We start from the raw sequence: 19,760 nt of genomic DNA on the forward strand, positions 1-19,760 counted from the left end.
GCCAATATTAGATTATAATTAATTTATTTTTATCTTTAAGAAACAGGAGTACTGTACACAACTGTTAGAAGTCGATAAAGCGCTCTATGATGCATGACATATATTATGCCGCTTGGAAAAAATACCATGCTCTACAATTTCTAACTGACTCAAATGGAACATGCAGGGTGACCTGTTTATTTAATGTTGGCTTACAATTTGCATTTGATATCTTACTATTTTCTAGTGGAAGTGTGAGACTCTGAGAAGCAGTCCAATCAATGTTTCAATATCATTGGCTGCATTTCAAGAAAAAGGCTTTCAGTTGTAGCGCAGAATATGTGTTTTGGAGTGTTTTAACATGCCTCTTTCCACAGGATATGTTAAGAACACAGAAGTTCGAAACAAAGACAAGTAGTGAAAAATACACTGACCAGATCAATTTCTTACACCTCTCTCACTTACTCTCTTCTGTCTGTTCAACCTTCCCCCTTTTCAAGCTTTTCTTGTTATTTTTTTTTTGTATTTCTTTCCGTGTATCTGCTGTTTGAATACTGCCACATTCTTCCCATTTCATTCTATACCGCATCCCACAATTGAGGGTTGGATGTAGAAATTAAGGGAGTTTCTAAGGCTACAGAAGCCCACCAAGGCTTATGGATAGAAGGGTTTACCTAAATCCTGCGATGGGAGTGAGGAAGCCGTGCACCCACATTTCTCTCATCTTCTAAGCATTGCCTTCCCAACCACTTGAAATCAGCCACAGTGTGGATAAAAATCACCAATGTAGTTTTGATAATTCTTAGTTCTCAGGACTAATGAAAGGGAGTTAAGTCCATCTTAAAAAGTATGCGTTATGTTCAAGGAGCTGACAATGCAATTATTTTCTCTGGTGATGTACATGACTGTAGAAAGAGTGGTTTTACAATTCTACAAACATTTATTTTTTGCACAAAATGCACTGAACAGGTGATAATTGAATCATGAGTTTATTTTTTAAAGTATGCACTGCAACTCTTTCCATTTTAACAATGTAAAATCTTAATATAGAGATAGAACATTATTGCACAGTTTTAAGGTTGTTTAATTGAAGAGAAGCATGTTGAATGCCTACGTAGTACAACATGCATTAATAGATGAAGGCTTTTATTTTCTGGATAACTTGCCGGGACCCTTCCTATAAATTGCCTGAGTTACTTTCCCTGCTTTTGTCCCATGTCTTTACCATGGCACCTTCCTTCATGTCCCTGTCCTTGTCCCTGTTCAAGACTCTTTCCTTCTTTTCCATGTTCTTGACCCTTTCCCTTGTCCTCTGCTTGGCCCTTTCCTACTTTGTCTCCAAAGCCTTGCCACTGGTCTTGTCCCTGGCCACCTCCAAGATGTTTGTCTTCAGCTTTTCCCCCACCATATCCTTGGTCTTTCCCATGGTCCTTTCCCTGGCTTTTTCCCTGGTCTTTTCCTTGGTCTTTCCCCTGATCTTTTCCATGACCCCATCCCTGGTCTTTCCCCTGGTCTTTTTCATGACCATATCCATGGTCTTTCCCCTGGTCTTTTCCATGTCCATATCCCTCATCTTTTCCCTGGTTGTACCCTTCACCTTTTCCCTGACCATGTCCCTGTGCTACTCCGTGGCATGTTCCTTGAACTCCTTGTTGCCCATGTTCCTGGCCATGACCTTGGCCTGCTCCATAGTCTTTTTCTTTGCCGGGACTGGTTCCTTGTCCTTGTTGCTGACCATGACCCTTGTCCTGTGGTTTGTCTTGTGCTTGGTCTTGCTTTTGTCCATATTGGTCTTTTTGAACTCCACACGTTCCTTCACTTTCTTGTCCCTGGTGAGAAAAGAAAGAAACAAAGATGGAGAGAAATGGTCAGTTTATGGTTCACTAAAACTAATCAAATCTGTTTAGTGTAAAGTACAGTTATTTAACATAAAGAAGCATCCACAATAGACATGCACAATACACGCAATCAACATATTTATCAGGTTATCAGTAAAGCAATGACATGCACTCTCCTGAATCTACAAAGAAGAAGCATATTTGTCTCATTTGAACCAACCTGGTTTATGTGCACTTTGGGTCTCTCTTTCTTGTAGCAAAACGGCAAATTGTTTTCCTTTTGTTATTCTCGGGCACCTTCATATGGCACCTTGTAATGGCACAGTAATGCAACTGCCTCTTCTAGTCTTAATGCAGTACTGGCCCTGGATTCGGTAAGGGCTATAGCACGTAAGAAAAGGCCATTTCATACATCTACACGAGCGTATGAACACTTAAATGACATGAAAGATTTTGTTTTTTGTTTTTCATGTTTTTAAATTTCACATTCCCATAAACAGGTTACACTGTTTTTAGAAGAGCCAACTTTCCAAATTTTGTAACACCAAGAATGTTGCCATTGATGACAAAATAGATGCCATTGTCAATGAGCACCTTCAGACCTACTTACAAGGGTCCAGGAATGGGGTTGCACCAATTGGAAGGGTGTGACTCACGGCAGGCGCTGGTTTCAAGGTGCTTGGGGCCTTCTGTCCCTGAGAGCCCATAAAGTCACTCTGGTGGCCCTTGGTTCAAAGCCTGGTCCGGTCCTACACTCAGGTAGCAGGCCAGCAGGCAGCAGGGAGTGTAAACCCTTCTTGCAAACCAGCACAGCTGTTCTTCCTATGAGTTTCCCACAGGTCCAGATGTGCACCGAAGAGCTGGTTTCTAAGAGTCCATAATTTATACCTGGCACCCACTTTGAAGTAATGGAAGCTTATAGAGGTTTCTTCAGCCATCCCTTTCCTCCCTGCCCTGGCCCCAGCTTGTCTGGGGTGACAAAAGACCAGTGTCAAACACTTTGTGAGAGTGCTCAGGCAGAGCCTTTGTGATGTGCAAATATGGTGGATGACAGTTATTTCCCCTCGTTAGCTCAGAGTGGCTCATCCTGTCAACACCTATCTTCCCTTTTTCTCACTGTCTGGGAGAAATACACAAAGGCTAGCTGCCAGCTACACCCAGTCATGTGACCCAGGAAAAGGCTGAAGGCTCCAAATGGTTAGGACAAGAAAATGCAAACTTTCTTAAAATGGTATATTATGAATTGGGACCAAAAATCAGATTTTACCATTAAAGGGGGATTTTAATTACAATTCTTTGAACACCAAACTCAACCTGTCTATCTGCTCCAAATTGAAAAGTATTGCTAATTAAAAGTAATAAAGTAACCCATAATACGGATATCAAAATCTACGCGGCGGTCCTGGCACAGAGGCTTCGGCCCTTCTTGTCACACCTGGTCCAGTCAGACCAATGTGGCTTCATGCCGGATCGGGGTACTCGCCACTGCCTGCGTCGCCTTCATGTGGCTCTGGCTCACCGCCACCGCATATCCCCATATCTCACGCCCCTACTCGCCGACTTCGAGAAGGCTTTTGATTCGGTTGGGTGGCCCTATCTATTCGAAGTCCTGGCTCAGATGGGTTTCGGCCCCAAGTTTGTCGGAATGGTGCGGGTCCTTTACGCACGCCCTCGTGCTAGAGTGCTAGTTAATGGGGCGCTGTCGCGGCTGTTTCGGATCGGCCGGGGGACACGGCAGGGGTGCCCACTGTCGCCCCTCCTCTTTGCCCTTGCTATGGAACCCCTTGCCGCCCTGGTCCGCGCGGTTCCTCTTCTTCGGGGCTGGGAGTGGCCGGACCTTGTGCCCGACAAAATAGCCCTTTATGCGGACGACGTATTGCTGTACCTTAGCGACCCGGCACAATCTGGTCCCTGTGCGCTCCATCTCTTGGGCCTTTTCGGCCGTGCGTCTGGCCTCTATTTGAACCCACACAAATCGGTCCTAGTACCTCTGCACCCCTCCCGGGAATGCTTTGACTGGCAGGACAGGATTCCCCTCCGCCGGCTGTCTTTCAAATACCTGGGTATTTGGATCTCCCTTCTCCCAGAGCTGAGCTGGGCCCTTAATGTGGCCCCCCTGGTCAAGAGGGCCAAGGCTGATCTGGCGCGCTGGCACTCGCTCCCGCTTAACCCGCTGGGGAGGGTGGCACTCTACAAAATGATGGTCCTCCCCCGGTTCCTTTACGTACTACAAAACACCCCCGTGTCCTTTCCGCGGCCTTGATACCGCGAGATGGACGGGCTGGCGACTCGATTTCTCTGGGGTGGTGGGAGACCGCGGCTGGCCCTCTCTACGTGTCGCCTGCCCACCTTCGATGGAGGGCTCGGTATGACCAATCTCTACCTCTACTATTTGGCCACTCGCCTCCTCGTCATTAATGATTGGTTCGGAGGGGGATGGTCCGACCCGGCCTACAGGGTGGAACTAACTGCCTTGAGTTTCCCCTGCATTTTGGATCGTCTGTATGGTGCTCCCATTCCCGCTTCCTGCCCCGGCATCACTAGAGCGATCTTTTTGGCCTGGCGAGCGGCGCTCCGTCACACCCGGTGGACCGGGCGGCTGACTCGCGCCACTCCCCTTTGGCACGGGACGTGGTTGCGGGACGTTGCTGCCCTGGAGGGTTTTCGATCATGGGACCTGCTCGGCATCTCCCTGATGGGGGACTTCTGGTGGGAGGGCCCATGTGCTCCTACGCGGAGCTGCAGGCGCGCTTCTCCCTACACTCATCACAATTTTACAAGTACCTCCAGCTGCGCCACGCCATACGCACCTACACTCCTCTGGATGTTCGGTTGCCGGACCATAGTCCCCCGGAAGCTCAGGTCTTGCTGGGTAACCTAGGGAGGGGGGGTATTTCCGGTATACACCGTTCTCTTATTAACAACACCCCCGCGGTCCAGGACGGCTTGAGGGGCAGATGGGAGGGGTGGGTGGGACCCCTGGACGAGGTGGACTGGCGGGACGCCCTTATGGCCCCCCGGCTGGTGACGGCCTCAGCCAAGCTACGGCTGATTCAAACATATTATCTCCACACGGCATATCTTACACCGGCGCGTCTACGCCGTGCGGGCCTCTCAGCTGACGCCTCTTGCCCCCGCTGTGGTTTTGACCCGGCCGACTTCATTCATATGGTGTGGTCCTGTCCGGATCTTGGGGATTACTGGAGGGGCATAGAGACTGATCTCACTGAGGTGCTGGGCTGGGAAGTGCCACACAATCCTAGACACGCCCTGCTGGGCATCACTGATGGTCTACAGGGTACCCGCGCAGAGAAGTTGTTCCTTATGACTGCGTTCATGGTGGCCAAACGGGATATTGCAGCGGCATGGAAGCACTCACACCCGCCTACCTTGGCCAAATGGAGTGCTGGTTTAGACTGGTGCGCGGCCCAGGAACGGACTCTCTACCAGGCGAGGGGCTGCCCCAAGAAATATCGTAGAGTATGGGGGAAATGGTTGGGCAATGTATTCTGATTGGGTGTGTTGGGGGTGGGGGGTGGGGCTTTGGGTGGGGACGGGTGGAGAATGATCTCACTTCGTGCACTTGTGCAGTGGTGGTTTGTCAGGATCAATGTTTCTTATTGTGTTTTTACAAAACCTAATAAAACTTGTTTATCAAAAATAAAGTAACCCAATGTTAAGCTATGGGAGAGGCGTTGACCCTTTAGGAAGGGCCAGGTCCAAAAACCAAACTCTGCTATCTGCTATTCCACTGTACGCAACTACACTCCATGCCACTCCACTATACACTATTCCACTGTACGCAACTACTCTTTGTTCTATTCCAAGGCATGCCACTTCACTCTACCCAACTCTACACTATGCCACTCTACTATATTCCACTTTATGCCACTGCACTGTACACCAGTACACTGAATGCTACTCCACTCTATGCTATTCTACTCTACTCCACTCCACTCTACACCACTACACTCTTGACTGTTACACTCCATACCACTCCTCTCTACAGCATGACCAAGAATACCTCTCCACTGTATTGTTCTGCAGTATATGCCACTCTACTGTACGCCAATCCACTCTACACTGTTTCACTATATGGCACTCTTGTGTACACTACTACACTCTACACCACTCCAGTTTATGCCACTCTATTCCACGCTATTCCACTCTACTACACTACACTGTGCGCCACTCCACTCTACGCTATTCTACTGTATGCCACTCCACTCTATGCCACTACTCTGTACGCCAGTCCACTCAACACTATTTTAATGAATACAACTCCACTCTACTCCAATCCACTGTGGCAGCCCACTGTATGCTACTGCACTGTACACCAGTCCAGTTTAGAACACCCCACTCTGCTTCACACCGCTATTGTATTGTACGATGCTACAGTCTATGCCATTAGACTCTGCGTTATTCCACTGTATGCCACTCCATTTTACACCACTCCAGTCTATGCTACTCCACATTACTCTATTCCAGTGTATGCCACTCCACTTTCTGGAACTCCGCTCTATGCCACTCTACAATATGCTATTCCACTGTATGCCACTCCACTTTACGCCACTCCACTTTACAGAATTCCACTGTATGCCAAACCACTCTACGCCACTCCAGTGTATGCTACTACAATGAATGCTATTACAGCGCTATTACAGTCTGCACCATTCCACTCTACGCTACTGTACTTTGTGTTTTGTTAGGTAATTTCAGTTTCATAGACATTAATGATGTGGGGTGAGCAATATGGGCTGATTTGGGAAGATCATTACTTGTGCTTGGGGAATAAGCAATACAGGTTAATGGGTGATGCGCAACACTGAGCAACACTGGCTGGAGTACTGGTAAAACGCTCAGATGTTGGGTGAGCAATACTTGCTGATAGGGGATGAACAATACTGGGTGGCATATTAGCAATACTGGGTGGTATGGGAGATGAGCAATACTGGCTGGAGTACTGGAAATATGTTTGAATAGTGACTGAGCAATACTGGCGGATGGGGGAAGAACAATATTGGGTGGCATATTGCCAATACTGGTGGATGGTAGCCATGTAATACTGGCTGATGGGGTTGAGCAACAACGGCTTAAGCATTGGCAATACTTGCAGATGGTGAATGAGCAATACTGGTGGATGGGATGAACAATGCTGGCTGAAGTACTGGGAATGTTGGTGGATAGTTGATGCACAATACTGTCAGATGGGGGGATGAGCAATACTAGCTGGAATATTGCAATTCTGGCAGATGCAGTATTGGCCACACTGCCTGATGGTGAATGAGCAATAATGACTGATTGGGACTGGCAACACTAGCTGATGGACTATAGCAAAAATAGATGTTTGCGCATTGACAGCACTGACTGATGACCTCTGGTCGCAGTTTGTACACGGCGTGGAGTTTCGACGGTGCCCCTTCCCTGAGCTATTGCCAGGTAGAGGTGAGGCTTCTTATCCATACAATATGGGTAGGACCAGTAAATCAGCTACACTTCAAGCAGGATTACTGGTTTTGTATTTCACTTTTATTTTCCAGCACTTTGGCATTTTGCAGTCGCACAACTTTAAGTTCCTGACGAAAGCCGTGACACCACCTAGGGTCTTTTATGGCTGAAACATGTAGACCTGTTTTCGTCACACACATGCAGACACATATTTATACTGCAGGTGCACTGCTTTTAATCCTGGCATCAGGAATGAGTTGATAAAGTCTTCCCCTTTGCTCTTCGTAGCTAGTTTTAGCATCACTATCTTCACTTTTACAAAAAGAAAACATGTTTTTGTTGCACTGCGCTATTCACCCAACCAAGTTTCTCATCTGCTGGATTTATTACATCCATTACAGTGTAGAAAACAATATCCCTGAGCTCCTACCTCTCAGAGAGGGGGTTGTAGCCCTTGACGGGGCGAGGTGTTCCCAACAGGAGGAGAAACCCGGATGATGAAGCATGCCACCATTGGTGGGTGATGGGATTTCATCCTAAAGGAGGGATTCCCCCGTAAGCATCTAGAAACAATCTCTTGTGTCTCTTCTTAGTTTTCCCTTCTAGACCCAAGGATTTATTGTATTTCTATGTGTATTGGCAACACTGCCTGATGGTGGATGAACAATAATGACTGATAGAGACTTGCAACACTAGCTGATGGAATATAGCAAAAATAGATGTTTGAGCATTGACAGCACTGACTGATGGCCAATGCTATCTGATGATGGCTACACAGCACTGGCTATTGAGGGACGAGAATTAGTAGGTATGGTGGAAAAGCAATGCAGGTTGATGTTGGCTGAGTAAAACTGGCTGACGAATTAACAGCACTATTGACTAACGAAGTAATGGGAACATTGTTTAATCGGGGATGAGCAATAAAGACTGATGGACATGCAGGATTGGCAACTAGGGGCTGCATAGTATGGGCTGATGTGGTGTTTTGCTAGAAATATGCTTTTTGGCAAATCAACTACATAATGCTGTCAGGAAATCCCTCTCACATTAAGCAAAGGGCAGGGGCCTTATTTTTCACTCTCTGGTACACTGGGCATTTAGCTGCAAAGGCTGTGATATAAGAAAATGTGTTAACAATACTAAGTGGGCTCTTTAGTCAAAATAAAAATTTCTCATTGCTTCATCATAGAGGTGCTTCTTTGCAAGCAAGTTTTTGCTGGGCAGGCTCATCCAGAGATCTTAGCGTGAGTCGTTCTTTTGTAGGCAAGAAGGGTGACTATGATTTTAATTTGTCTTATTCTCTCTTCTACCCCACGTATATACAGTTAAAGATGCAGATGGGGGAAAGAGTGAATTAGGACAACTCCTTTATCTCATGTTAGTAGTCAAAAATGTTTTGCCCTCAAATGCTGTGCAAGTTTGTCACAGGGATTTTGCCAGGGCCTAATGGACTCTCACATCTGGCTATATTCAGCCTATTGACGCATTTGTTATGTGTTGTGGGTGGTAGTGAACATGAAACTGTCAGACAGAATAACCAGATTCTCAGGATACAGTGCTAAACTACATTTGTTTTAAGCTAAAGAGGCTGGAGGCAGAACCTACCAATCGGCCCACATTATTCAATGAATGGGGTTTTTTGTAGACTCTCAGTAGTCCACCTACTTGTCCACCCAACAGTTTAACCATGTTCATTCATGGTCACATATAAGCTCCTCAATATTATATTTATGGTACATTGGGATCAAATAAAATATTTGTGCTGGGAGGAGGGTGGAGTTGACAGATTCTTCAGCAGAGGGCTGAGAAATGTGGGTATTAGAGGATCATTATTTCCCATTAGAAAAATCTCATCACTGATAATTCTTTGGGCCTTGACCATCCCACATCAGATGTAACTACTTTTGTATGAACAGGCTTTTATTGAAATTAATGACAGTGGTCATGCAATAGTTTGTAACACTACTGTATATAACCAGAGATTATATTTGGTACAGCAATACACTATACTATCATCATCAAGAGGATATTTAACAGCTCACCCAGTGTGATGGCCCTATCATACCATTTATGGGTGCTTGTGAGTCGTGTCTCCATAGACTGAGTGCTTTGAAAATGTACCCAGGTTCCTGTGGTGTAGAGCTGTATTGTTTTTCAACCTCTCCCCACCCAGTAGAGACAAATAATAATTGCTGCATCACATCTTAGTCCTGTTTATCCTCTTCTAGTGGTTGTAATAGTCTACGTCTGTGGTGTATAAAGCCTTATACCTGGTGGGTTGTTTGTGGTCTTTATGTCCATGATTATCAGGCTTTACTTGAAGTGTAAGAAAACATGTTGGTACGTGAAATATAAATTGAAGCTGGGGCATCTCCTTTGTTGGGGTATTTAAGGTAGAACCCACCAGAAAATAAAGAAGGAAGGAGGTGGTTGATGGATTGCTCTACTGTATTCCCACTGCTGAGCTTCAGAGACAGACAACAGTGCTCTCCTCCAACACTCCCCCTTATGCACACTGGGATGACATCAGTTCAACCCTAAATTCACAAGTGGATTTGCATGTTTGAAGGCATCGGTAAGGAAGGGCAAAGCAGGTTTGAAATACTCAAGAACTCTCTGGAACTCTGCAGTAAGCCTTGGCAACAGCTCAGGAGAGCCCATGGGTCCCTGTCGAATTCTCCTCGGACAGTAAAGACACCTCACCAATCTCCCGTTCAGAAGACAGAAAAGCAGCTTGCAGCCCTGTTGCTTTCTAGGCTAAGGCAGTCTCTGCAGCACGTTGACATTTGGTTGGGTGTGTCTCTGATTCTAGGGAAATCTCTCATCCCCTCTAGGGGCAAGTTATATCATGCTTCTAAGCATCAGCATCAGAGTGAGCATCTCAAAGATGCAGGTGACAACTAGTGAAGGAAAATATAGGAGGCAATTTTGGATATTTATATTGATCTGTTTCATCAAATGGACATACAGCGGGCATCCCTTGCTTCTTGAGGGGCCTCCCTGGCATGTAGTAATCCCTGGCATGGGATGGTAATCCAAGGGCAGGAAAGGCAAGATCTAATTATTGGAAGCAGTGTTAAATGTGAGTATTTGATGAGGAAAATAAGGTGATATGTCGATTTTTCAGACCAAACTAATGAATGGACATACAATGAAGAGCTGGTGTTTATTGTTAATGGCAATAGTGTAAGATAATTTCAAGCTTTTTATTGGGTGGTGGAAGTGATAAATGGAGTGATATATATGAGAAATTGTAATTGGAGGAAAGAACAGTGCATGTTCACAAAATAGTGGATATTTGGTGAAAAATGAGCTTATTGACTAAAAATTACAACTTGATATATGATTGTGAAATGCATTATTTTAAGAAAATAGCAAACAGATGAATGAGATTGTATTTAATTTACAAAACAAACAAAAACCTGGTATTTGAAGGCAACATGTACGTATTGTAAGATGATGGCACGCTATTGTTTGAACAACAAACATTTTAGTTATTTACCAAAAACTGAACAGCTAATAGTTGACAGCAACATTGGTCTAGTTCTAAAACCTGACAAACTGTTATTAAGGGATGAAATGAGTACATTTGTTAATTTCTAAAATAAAATTAATGCTTATATTTGAGAGATTATTCACACTGAGTTGAGTGAGCAAACTGAACGTCAACTGCCTTATACACTGTTTGCCCAGGCGAAGTCTCACCAGTCTTTAATGGATGCATAAGATAGACATTTTGTGGCAGGGACACATAGAGTCAACAGAATTAACAAATTCCCAATTGTAAAAGAGAGGGAACTCCACTTATGTTTAGGTTAGTTTGCAGCAATTCTAAACTGAATATGTGAATGTTGTATTTCTTTTATGGACTTTTGCTCGATATGACCAAACATAATTGGTAATAGGCAAATTTAATAAAAATGAGTTGAAATGTATATATTAAGACCCAGCAAAAAAAATATTTAGAAAGACTTGATAGATTGGGTTCTGATAGTTTCGACAGTATTGAACATTGAATGCATTTTACTTAATTATCTTTACCAGAAACCACTGTGGCAAACGCTTTTGCAAACATTTGACAGAATATTTTTCTGAAGACTCGATTGACTCCACTACTAACAGATGCTAAGAGATTAATTGATAGGTCTACTGATATAAATGTAAAGGATGATTTGATAATTCTTTCATTACTGTTTCCCAATGAAATGATTTAGGCATGGCATATAATCTAATGAATTAACAATTTAACAGTAAAGAGAGCACTAACTGGGATTACCTTTACGACATATATATGAGGCGTGATCCTGTAAGAATAGTGGGACGTATGGGACCTATCTGCATTCTGAACCAAAGAAAAAACAAAAGCTTTGTAGATGAAAGATTCCCAGATGCTCCTCCCAAATCTGTGGTAAAATTCTTTAACTCGTTAACCACGGCGGAAATTCTGCCGCAGTGCGGCCTTTTAGCGGAGTGGGCGGGGCCATGTCGGGCAACGGAGTTGCGCAGCCCTCCGGAGGTAGTGTTCACGACGGCCGTTGGCCGACGAACGCACGCAAAGTGTTAAATTAAATGAATAAGATTTCAGGGGGGAATTGTAAAATCTTCTGTGGTCACTGATCAAAGAAAAGGTTGAGTCTTTCTTCCGGGTGTGGTGATCTTCCAGTGTCCCATTTATGGTGACCACCCACATTCAGATAATTAGAGACACTGCATTTTGTAATATGTGTGGTGGTTCTACTGTGGTTCTACTCATGTGCTACAAAATGCTATTAAACTACCTACGATAAGAGACCTGTGCTTCTGCCGCTCTGATTTTTTTCTACACGAAGATCTCTGCCAACATGGCAGAGATCTCTTAACACATAAGTGTATGATTTACAGGTAAATGTGTGATGGACATGACGGTGTCCTGCTCTATGCGGATTGCACCAGACAAACGTTTCATGGGCTTATACATATTCTTAGAACCTCGGGAATTATTCCAGCTATCACGTCAATTGGGACAAGTCCCTGGTATTTGTACTTGTGGGGAAGGCACCGGTGCTGACATCGGCTTGTGCAGACCTGACATTCAGGGACTCGTTCAAATACCTTGGCATAGGGATTATGAAATCCGGCCCGGATTTAAGGCACCTGAACGTCCATGCTCAACTGGACAGATTGAGAGTGGAGGTTGCCCACTGGCGGGGCCTACTAGTGTCACTCATGGGTTGAGCAGTTTTATTTAAGATGATGGCCCTGCCGCGCTTGCTGTATGTGCTCCGGAATACTCCCATCGTGGTTCCGGAGAGCTTCTTCCACGCAGTGGAAGCGGAGCAGCGCACATTGCTGTGGGGGGAGGGAGCCTCAGAATCGCCCTACGCAGATTGCAACTAGGGGTTTACGAGAGAGGGTTGGCAGTACCGGACCTCGGGAAATATTGCTGGGCGACACAACTGGTGAACATCAATGGGTGGGTCTTCTCCCCCACCGAAGAACCTGCATATCGGGTAGATCATATGGCTATGGGGAAGGGCACTTATCTCGGTGCCCTGTACATAAAGAGGAGAGGCAAATCGGGTCTTCCAACTCACACAGAGACGGTACTGGCGGCGTGGCGGAAGGCAACAAAGATGATGGGGTGGGAAGCTAGGCTCACGGAACAAACCCCACTATGGGAAGGGGACTTTTTGTCGGAGACTGCGTGTCTGAAGGGCCTTTGTGGGTGGAGTTCCATTGGGATAGATCTGCTGGGGGATGTTTGGAAACAGGGGAAGATGCTCGACTTTTCGGTCATGCAGACGGAAAATCAGATGGGCGAGGGAGAATTTTAAAAATATTTCCAGGTCAGGTATGCCTTGCACTGCCATCTCAAAGAGGGGGAGCAGTTGACGGAGTATTCTCCGCTAGAAGATAGGCTCCTACTCGATCCTATGGTGGACAAGGCCATCACACTTACATATAAAAAATTATTCAATAACACGCCCGATCCGTTGGGACCGTTACGAGCAGCCTGGGAATCGGATTTTGGGCTCCTTGAAGATGATGACAGGGCGGGGGCCCTACAGAGCCCCAGAGAGATAGCGGACAGGGCATGGTTTCCCTTGTTCAGCTCCGAATTCTCCATCGTTCCTATGCCCCTTGAACCGTGCAGCATCGAATCGGGTTTAGTGGGTCAGACAAGTGCATGAGGGGTTGCAATGAGACTGGGACATTCTTTCATATCCTGTGGGCATTCCCATTGATACAGAGGTATAGGGATGCCATTTCACGGGTTATGTCTGAGGTGGTGGGCTCCGAGGTCCTGTTAGACACCAGATGGTATATCCTGGGAGTGACAGGGGAGATAGTGTGGCCCAAATGGGCTACTATTTGGTTGGCACTGGCCGGGATGGTGGCCAAACGAAATATGTGGGGGGGCCGCAGAGGTTCCGTCGATAGAAGGATGGAAAAGGGACCTTGATTGGTGTCGGCGAGCAGAACATATGGTGTACCAGAGCAGGGGGTGCCCCTATAAATGGGAAAAGGTCTGGGAGGCATGGATGGCTTTCAGGGGGATTTATTAATTGATTGAGCGGTACCGGGGGGGTTGGGAGTCTACTGGCAGTGCCTCGGACTATTACTGTCCTAGGGGTATGACATTTGCCGTATACTGCACTATCACCACTCGGCTGACCCACTGCTATGTGTATTGTCTTATTACATGGAAAGCTATATTTTGTTAATAAAAAGATGTTTAAAAAAAATGTGGAATGGACAATGAGCAGTGGTGGGTAAATGGGGAATATCTACTCCTCAATGGGTGGAGTTTAGAAAAACGCAGAGAGCAATTTAGGCAGATGCATGCTAATACAAACACACACTAACAAATGAGTAAGGCCATTACCATTCATAAAATTCACTTCTAAAATGACTAAAACACAAAATGCCACAAAACCGGGCTCAATGTATTCCAGTCCAGCCTTGGAGTCCGGTACCACAAATGGCCAATCACAGGTACTGCAACACACCCCCATAAAAAGTAATGGAGGGTGTGACTTAAAATAACAACCATGGGAAATGATGTCAAAATAATTTAATTACTTCGACTTTTCAATCAAATAAATAATGTAGTCCTAACAAATATACAAAATAGATAACTGAAAATTATTTTACAACTTACTGTATTTAAAAAACATTTAATGTTATTTTTAGACTTGTGTTAAAAATTAGAAAATAATTTACATCAAACATATTTTTGGAATTCATTTCTTAAATATGAATGTAAAATAAAAATGTTACTTAACTAAGTTATTTTACTTTGTTAAAAAATATTATAAAATATATACTTAGATTATTTAATAAACATTTCTTTTAATTAGTTAATATGCTCCAACATTGTATTTTATTTAGTTCAAAATAATTGTTCCAACTATTTTACGTTTTTATTTTACGTGATTTTTCTAAAAATAATTTTCGTCATCCTTTGCTTAGGTAGATCTCTACCCTGGTGGCAGAGAGCTCCACCTAGTATGGAAAAGTACTTGTGGCAACTGTCCGCTTGTAAATTCAGTATTAGATGTCTCCACTCCCTGATTTCAGGGGATGCAGACACTCAAGTGAAATTCTGCAGTTGGAAGTTGTGTTAAAATCTACTCTCCTTTTGCATCATTTTACACACTGTAGGATGAAGGTAACACCCTTTGAATCTGTTGGAGTTTTCATATTAGAAAGGTAACTTCTGCCACCAAATTTGCACCATCTTAGAAAGTAAACTGTACAATGTCTTACCTGCTTCTGCTTTTGTGCTGCAAATTAAAAAGACAATGTTGGATTGAATTAATATTTGAATTGATGTTGTATTTGAACAAAAATGCCAGTTGTGCAACATGTTTACATTATGCAAGTTTGGGTTTACTTTTTCAGCGACCATCATCTTATTTCGCTATGGATGCTAAAGACAGTGTAAAGTTTTTTTTTACTAAATCATGCTGAACTGTCAATGTCACGTACAGGGTAAAGCACTCTTCATTCTATCAAACTTATCAGCAATTTTTTTAATAAAAGCAAATGTATATTTTAAGTAAATTGCTAGTTTTTGCACTTTTTGAAAAAGCAAAATGCCTATAGATGTTTTTATTGGAGCACCAGCTGGGTGAAAGCAGGTGTCTTAATAACATACATGTCTTTTCTGTGATGAATTTGTTACTTGTGACATATATGGTTCAAGTGGTAAACTGCCTTTGTGTATGGGAAGCTGATGAAGATGGAACTGGATTGGGGCCATATTCCCCCGTCTGGTTTATGCTGAGAGTGTTGTGACATCACAAAGGAGCTGCCCTCTGAGTGCTGTCTCTGGGCCCGTCAGGTACTGTGCTACCATCAGACATTATACAGGGATGAGCAGTTTATTAGTGAGGTACGTGCAATTAATGTATCTTAGCCCTATTGAGTCCCCGGGGAGGATACTCCATGCACATATAGGGGAATGGGGCTCCGGGCTGACTCTTTGTCATTGAATCAGATACGCTTTCTGTGGGAGAGTTAATAATTTATGGTGCACCAGAACTAACCCTACTGGCGAGAAAGAGCCTCACCAGTGGGGCCAATCCACTTTCCTGTCAAATGTGGACTATTTCAGAAACTTTGACACTGACATTTGTGGTTTAAAATTGGTAAAATTGATTGTAATGAAGACCCATTGGCCTTTTGTACAGTCTGACTCGAAGATCAATGATCGAGTCTTTGATTGTGCTGCCATTTTTGTAAATTCTGCCATTAAACCTGCAACAATTCAAGAGTAAAATTAAAGTACAGGCAACTCGCTTCACAAGAACAGCAGAAAATCAGGATATTGCACTAAAGCGCTCATAGACTGAAGGCTCACCAGTATAAATGAACATTCATGTTGATGCTGCGTGAACACACTGCAACCTAACCCTGCATTACTACCCTGTTTCTGTTTCTAGGATTGTATTGTAGAATAATCAAATATAGTTAAATTATTGCCAGAGTATCATAATTCAATGCTTAATAAATTAGTCTGAGGTTATTTTAAGCACGTTGTATTTTTAAGGTATCTATTTTGCATTTGTTTATTATGGTGTGTCACTCACTGATTTGTGCTGATAGGAGTTATTTAAATTGCCAATTAACTTTTAATAACTGTTCAGGTTGTCATGACAAGCAGAAAGTAAGAGCAACAATCACTTACAATGGTCCATGGCTTGGGAGGTTGTGGTCTGGTGTCTCCAAAGAAAAAACAAAGGTCTGTGAGGAAATAAAAGTCTATCAGAGAAAATAAAATAAGCAACAGGACACGTAATCTTTGAACTATGGTGATCTATTAATCAGTAATAACATAACCCTAGATGCAGCACAGGGGCTGTGTGCTTATTTGTAGCCCTAATAACTGACACGAGCTGTGAACACACACTCACACAGCAGCAAAGAAGTAGACATCTGATAAGATTTAAATGATGTCAACCTAGTTACATTTGATTAATTTTACAGCAGAAAACACGATAGTGGAATGTCTCTTTGCTGCTTAATGCTTGGGTACCATGTATTATTGATACTTGTATAAATGTACTGAGGAAACTCAGTTTAGTGTCTAAATTATAGGCTTAGAAATCAGAAAACCTGAATTTATATTCCTGCTCTTATCTTAATCGGATTGTGTGAAACTCGAAAGTCACTGTATCACACATCTTGTCTTCCTTTATCTCGGTACAAGCGCCTAACTACTTTTACATTTACTGGGCTCCATACAACTGATGTGCATTGGTAAGGTTACTAGGATCCCACTCAGAAACCATCTACCCACTACATGGGGCCAAAGGTAAGAAGATAATGTCCTTCATGCTGCAAAGGACAATAGCGCTCCTGAGTATGGAGAAGTTACCTAATGAGATGGAGAACAAGGAAACACAATTTCCGAAATTGTGGGGTACAGTACTTCTGTTTTTGGCAAAGGGCTGCAGTGGTAAAACATGTCAGAGGAAATGAAGCCCTTAGATTGATAGAGGACAAGATGCAACAAGATTGGACCGAGCACTCCAGACTCTAGTGACGAGGTGACAATAGTAGATTAAAGGCATTACAATTTATAATTAATTACTGTGGCAGCAATCTGACTGCATCTGTTTTCAAATTTATTTTACTACAAAACTGCCAATAACAATAATTGAAACCTAAAGAGGGCCTGAAAGGATTAATCTCACACCAGTGTTGTGTCAGCAGTTACATTCACCTTTTAGGTTTTCCTTCTGTCCCCACAAATTTCTTTTCATGAAACATATGGAGTTGTCTACCTACTCCAGCGGCATACATTTTCTTTTAGTATACACACAACGTTCTAGATTAAAAAATCAACTTAAAAAATTCAGATTGCAAAGATAAATATATAGAGAACATGCTAACGAGTAATACTGATGCTTACATTATGCATGTATCTATATATGTGCAATTAAATCAAGACATTGAAACATACACCCACAACACAGAGTTTCCACCGACACAAACCACATTCCCAGAGCTCATCTCTTACCTGAATGGATGGTCAGTCAAGGATCTGAAAGCGTTGCAGAGAGTTTGGTATTTATATACAGCGCTGGCTGGGCACGACCCCGCCCTATCCAAGGCAGTCTGAATCATTTAATGCAGACAAGTGGTGGCACAGCACATCAGGATGAGCCAGAAATAAATGGTTAGGTTAGTGCAACAAGACAAATTGTGATTATTTTTAATTACAATAATTATGTTCATGTTTCTGGATCTGGGCCTGGACCATGCACAGAGAGCAGATCCTAGAGCAGGAGCTCACTGCCGCCCATGCAATAAACCAGAAGCAGGCATCACCAGCTGCAGACTTTCAAGGTCGTGAATCGTCAGTGCTCTCCACAGTATTATTAAGTCAGAAAATTAATGCCACTCCCTCACTGGTATTTCTTTTAAAAGATCTGAGCAATTGTTAAAAGAGCAGAATGAACCATCAAATTACTGCCTCATTCCAACTTTCTGTATTTAGTCATCTACAAATTCCCATTCAGTGTCTCAAAATATTGTTAGTGTATGAATCCAACACCCATTAGAGAAAATAGCACATATATATATATATATATAATTATATAGATTGGTAGCAGTGAATTGCAGCGATTGTTTTCATTGAGGGATTATCTCAATGACATGAAATAAATGAGAGCAAAGGTTGAATTGTCTATGATGTCACTCAGAACCCCGGGTGAAAAACACCCCAGCAATTTACTATTTACCCTTCTATAATGTTAAGTGATGTATGGCCACCAAAATAATCAGCTCTGGATTTCAACTGCTATGTAGGGAGCAGAGGATTAGTAGAGGAGCTGTACATAACATAACATGGCTCCTCCCTGTCCCATATAAAAAGAAAATCATGGTCTCGAGCCACCCACCTACAACTCTATCTGTCCCCTTCCTTCCCTCTTCTCCAGTAGGGGTGCTCCCTGCTTTCTACCACTGCTCTGATAGGTTCTTGAAGGGCCCAGCCAGAGCAGCCTGGATTTCCTTTATAATGTAGCTAACAACAGTGGTTAAAAAGTTCTGTTACCCAATCCTTTTAACCAAATCACATTATATGACACATAATTCTTGTCTTTCTCTTGTTCTTTATCTTGTCTTTCTTTTTTGCCCAGCCAGCCAACACGTGTTTCGCCGTTTAGGATGTTCCCCACGACTTCATCAGGGCACTGTTCCGGGAAAATTCTTTCCTTTCTATCTCCACGCCACTTCTACTTCCGTCCAGGCAGACAAATGCATGAATATTTCGTCAAAATATTCCTTAAACACCATATGGATTTAACTTCTGGTGTGAAAGCCGTACTCGGTGTGAGAGACGGAGAACACAGGACGAGTAGTGGTGTCCACGTTGGAGGTGGCAATTATGGCCACGTGGAAGTAGTTATTTAAAGAAAATACGATATGAGACTTTGAGTTTGGCTCACAGGAGGTTGACTTAGTGGCATTAGGAATTGAAGGGTCATATGGTGTTTAAGGACTATTTTTACGAAATATTCATGCATTAGTCTGCCGGGACGGAAGTAGAACCGGCATGGAGATAGAAACGAGAGAACTTTCCAGGAACCTATGAAGATATCTTTGAAGCAGCAAAACGTAAGGTGGTACCCCAGGACTAGGCAATGAATAGTTGTAATGCTTAAACACAATAACAAAGCACTCATTTATGTACTGCAACAGACAACCGTTTTTCACAATAAAGAAAATAATGTTACATTTCACATAACATCAGATTAACCCCCGCCACGTAACACTCCACTCACTCATACACACATCTAAAGTCACTCCCTATCATACACTGCATTCATACTATGTGTCAAGTACCAAACACCTGAACTTCAATTTCCACACGAGCAGATGAATATTTCCTCAATCCCCCACTCCACTACAGCGAGCTTGCACAGCTCACATACAGCGGAGAGGGGGAAAGGGGATTGGGAAGAAAAGAGAGACTGCCACTGCTTCACCTCTTCGTAACTGGAC

General features: G+C 43.5%; 2 protein-coding genes across 2 annotated transcripts in view; both read right to left on the bottom strand.

Annotated features, from left to right (window-relative positions):
- Window positions 1-19,760, bottom strand: part of LOC146799324 (uncharacterized) — a 412,174-nt gene that overhangs the window by 331,092 nt on the left and 61,322 nt on the right. The gene's annotated exons all lie outside the window — the stretch shown is intronic.
- On the bottom strand, window positions 953-17,906 carry LOC146799327 (uncharacterized). The gene is made up of 4 exons (XM_085626884.1): window positions 17,773-17,906; window positions 16,438-16,493; window positions 15,015-15,031; window positions 953-1,808 (listed from the first exon to the last, which is right to left on the bottom strand). The coding sequence occupies exons 1-4, from the start codon at window positions 17,877-17,879 to the stop codon at window positions 1,173-1,175; spliced, it is 816 nt and encodes a 271-aa protein (XP_085483010.1). The 5' UTR covers window positions 17,880-17,906; the 3' UTR covers window positions 953-1,172.

This window comes from Triturus cristatus, chromosome 9, assembly GCF_964204655.1.
Source record: "Triturus cristatus chromosome 9, aTriCri1.1, whole genome shotgun sequence".
Classification (NCBI taxonomy): Eukaryota; Metazoa; Chordata; class Amphibia; order Caudata; family Salamandridae; genus Triturus; species Triturus cristatus.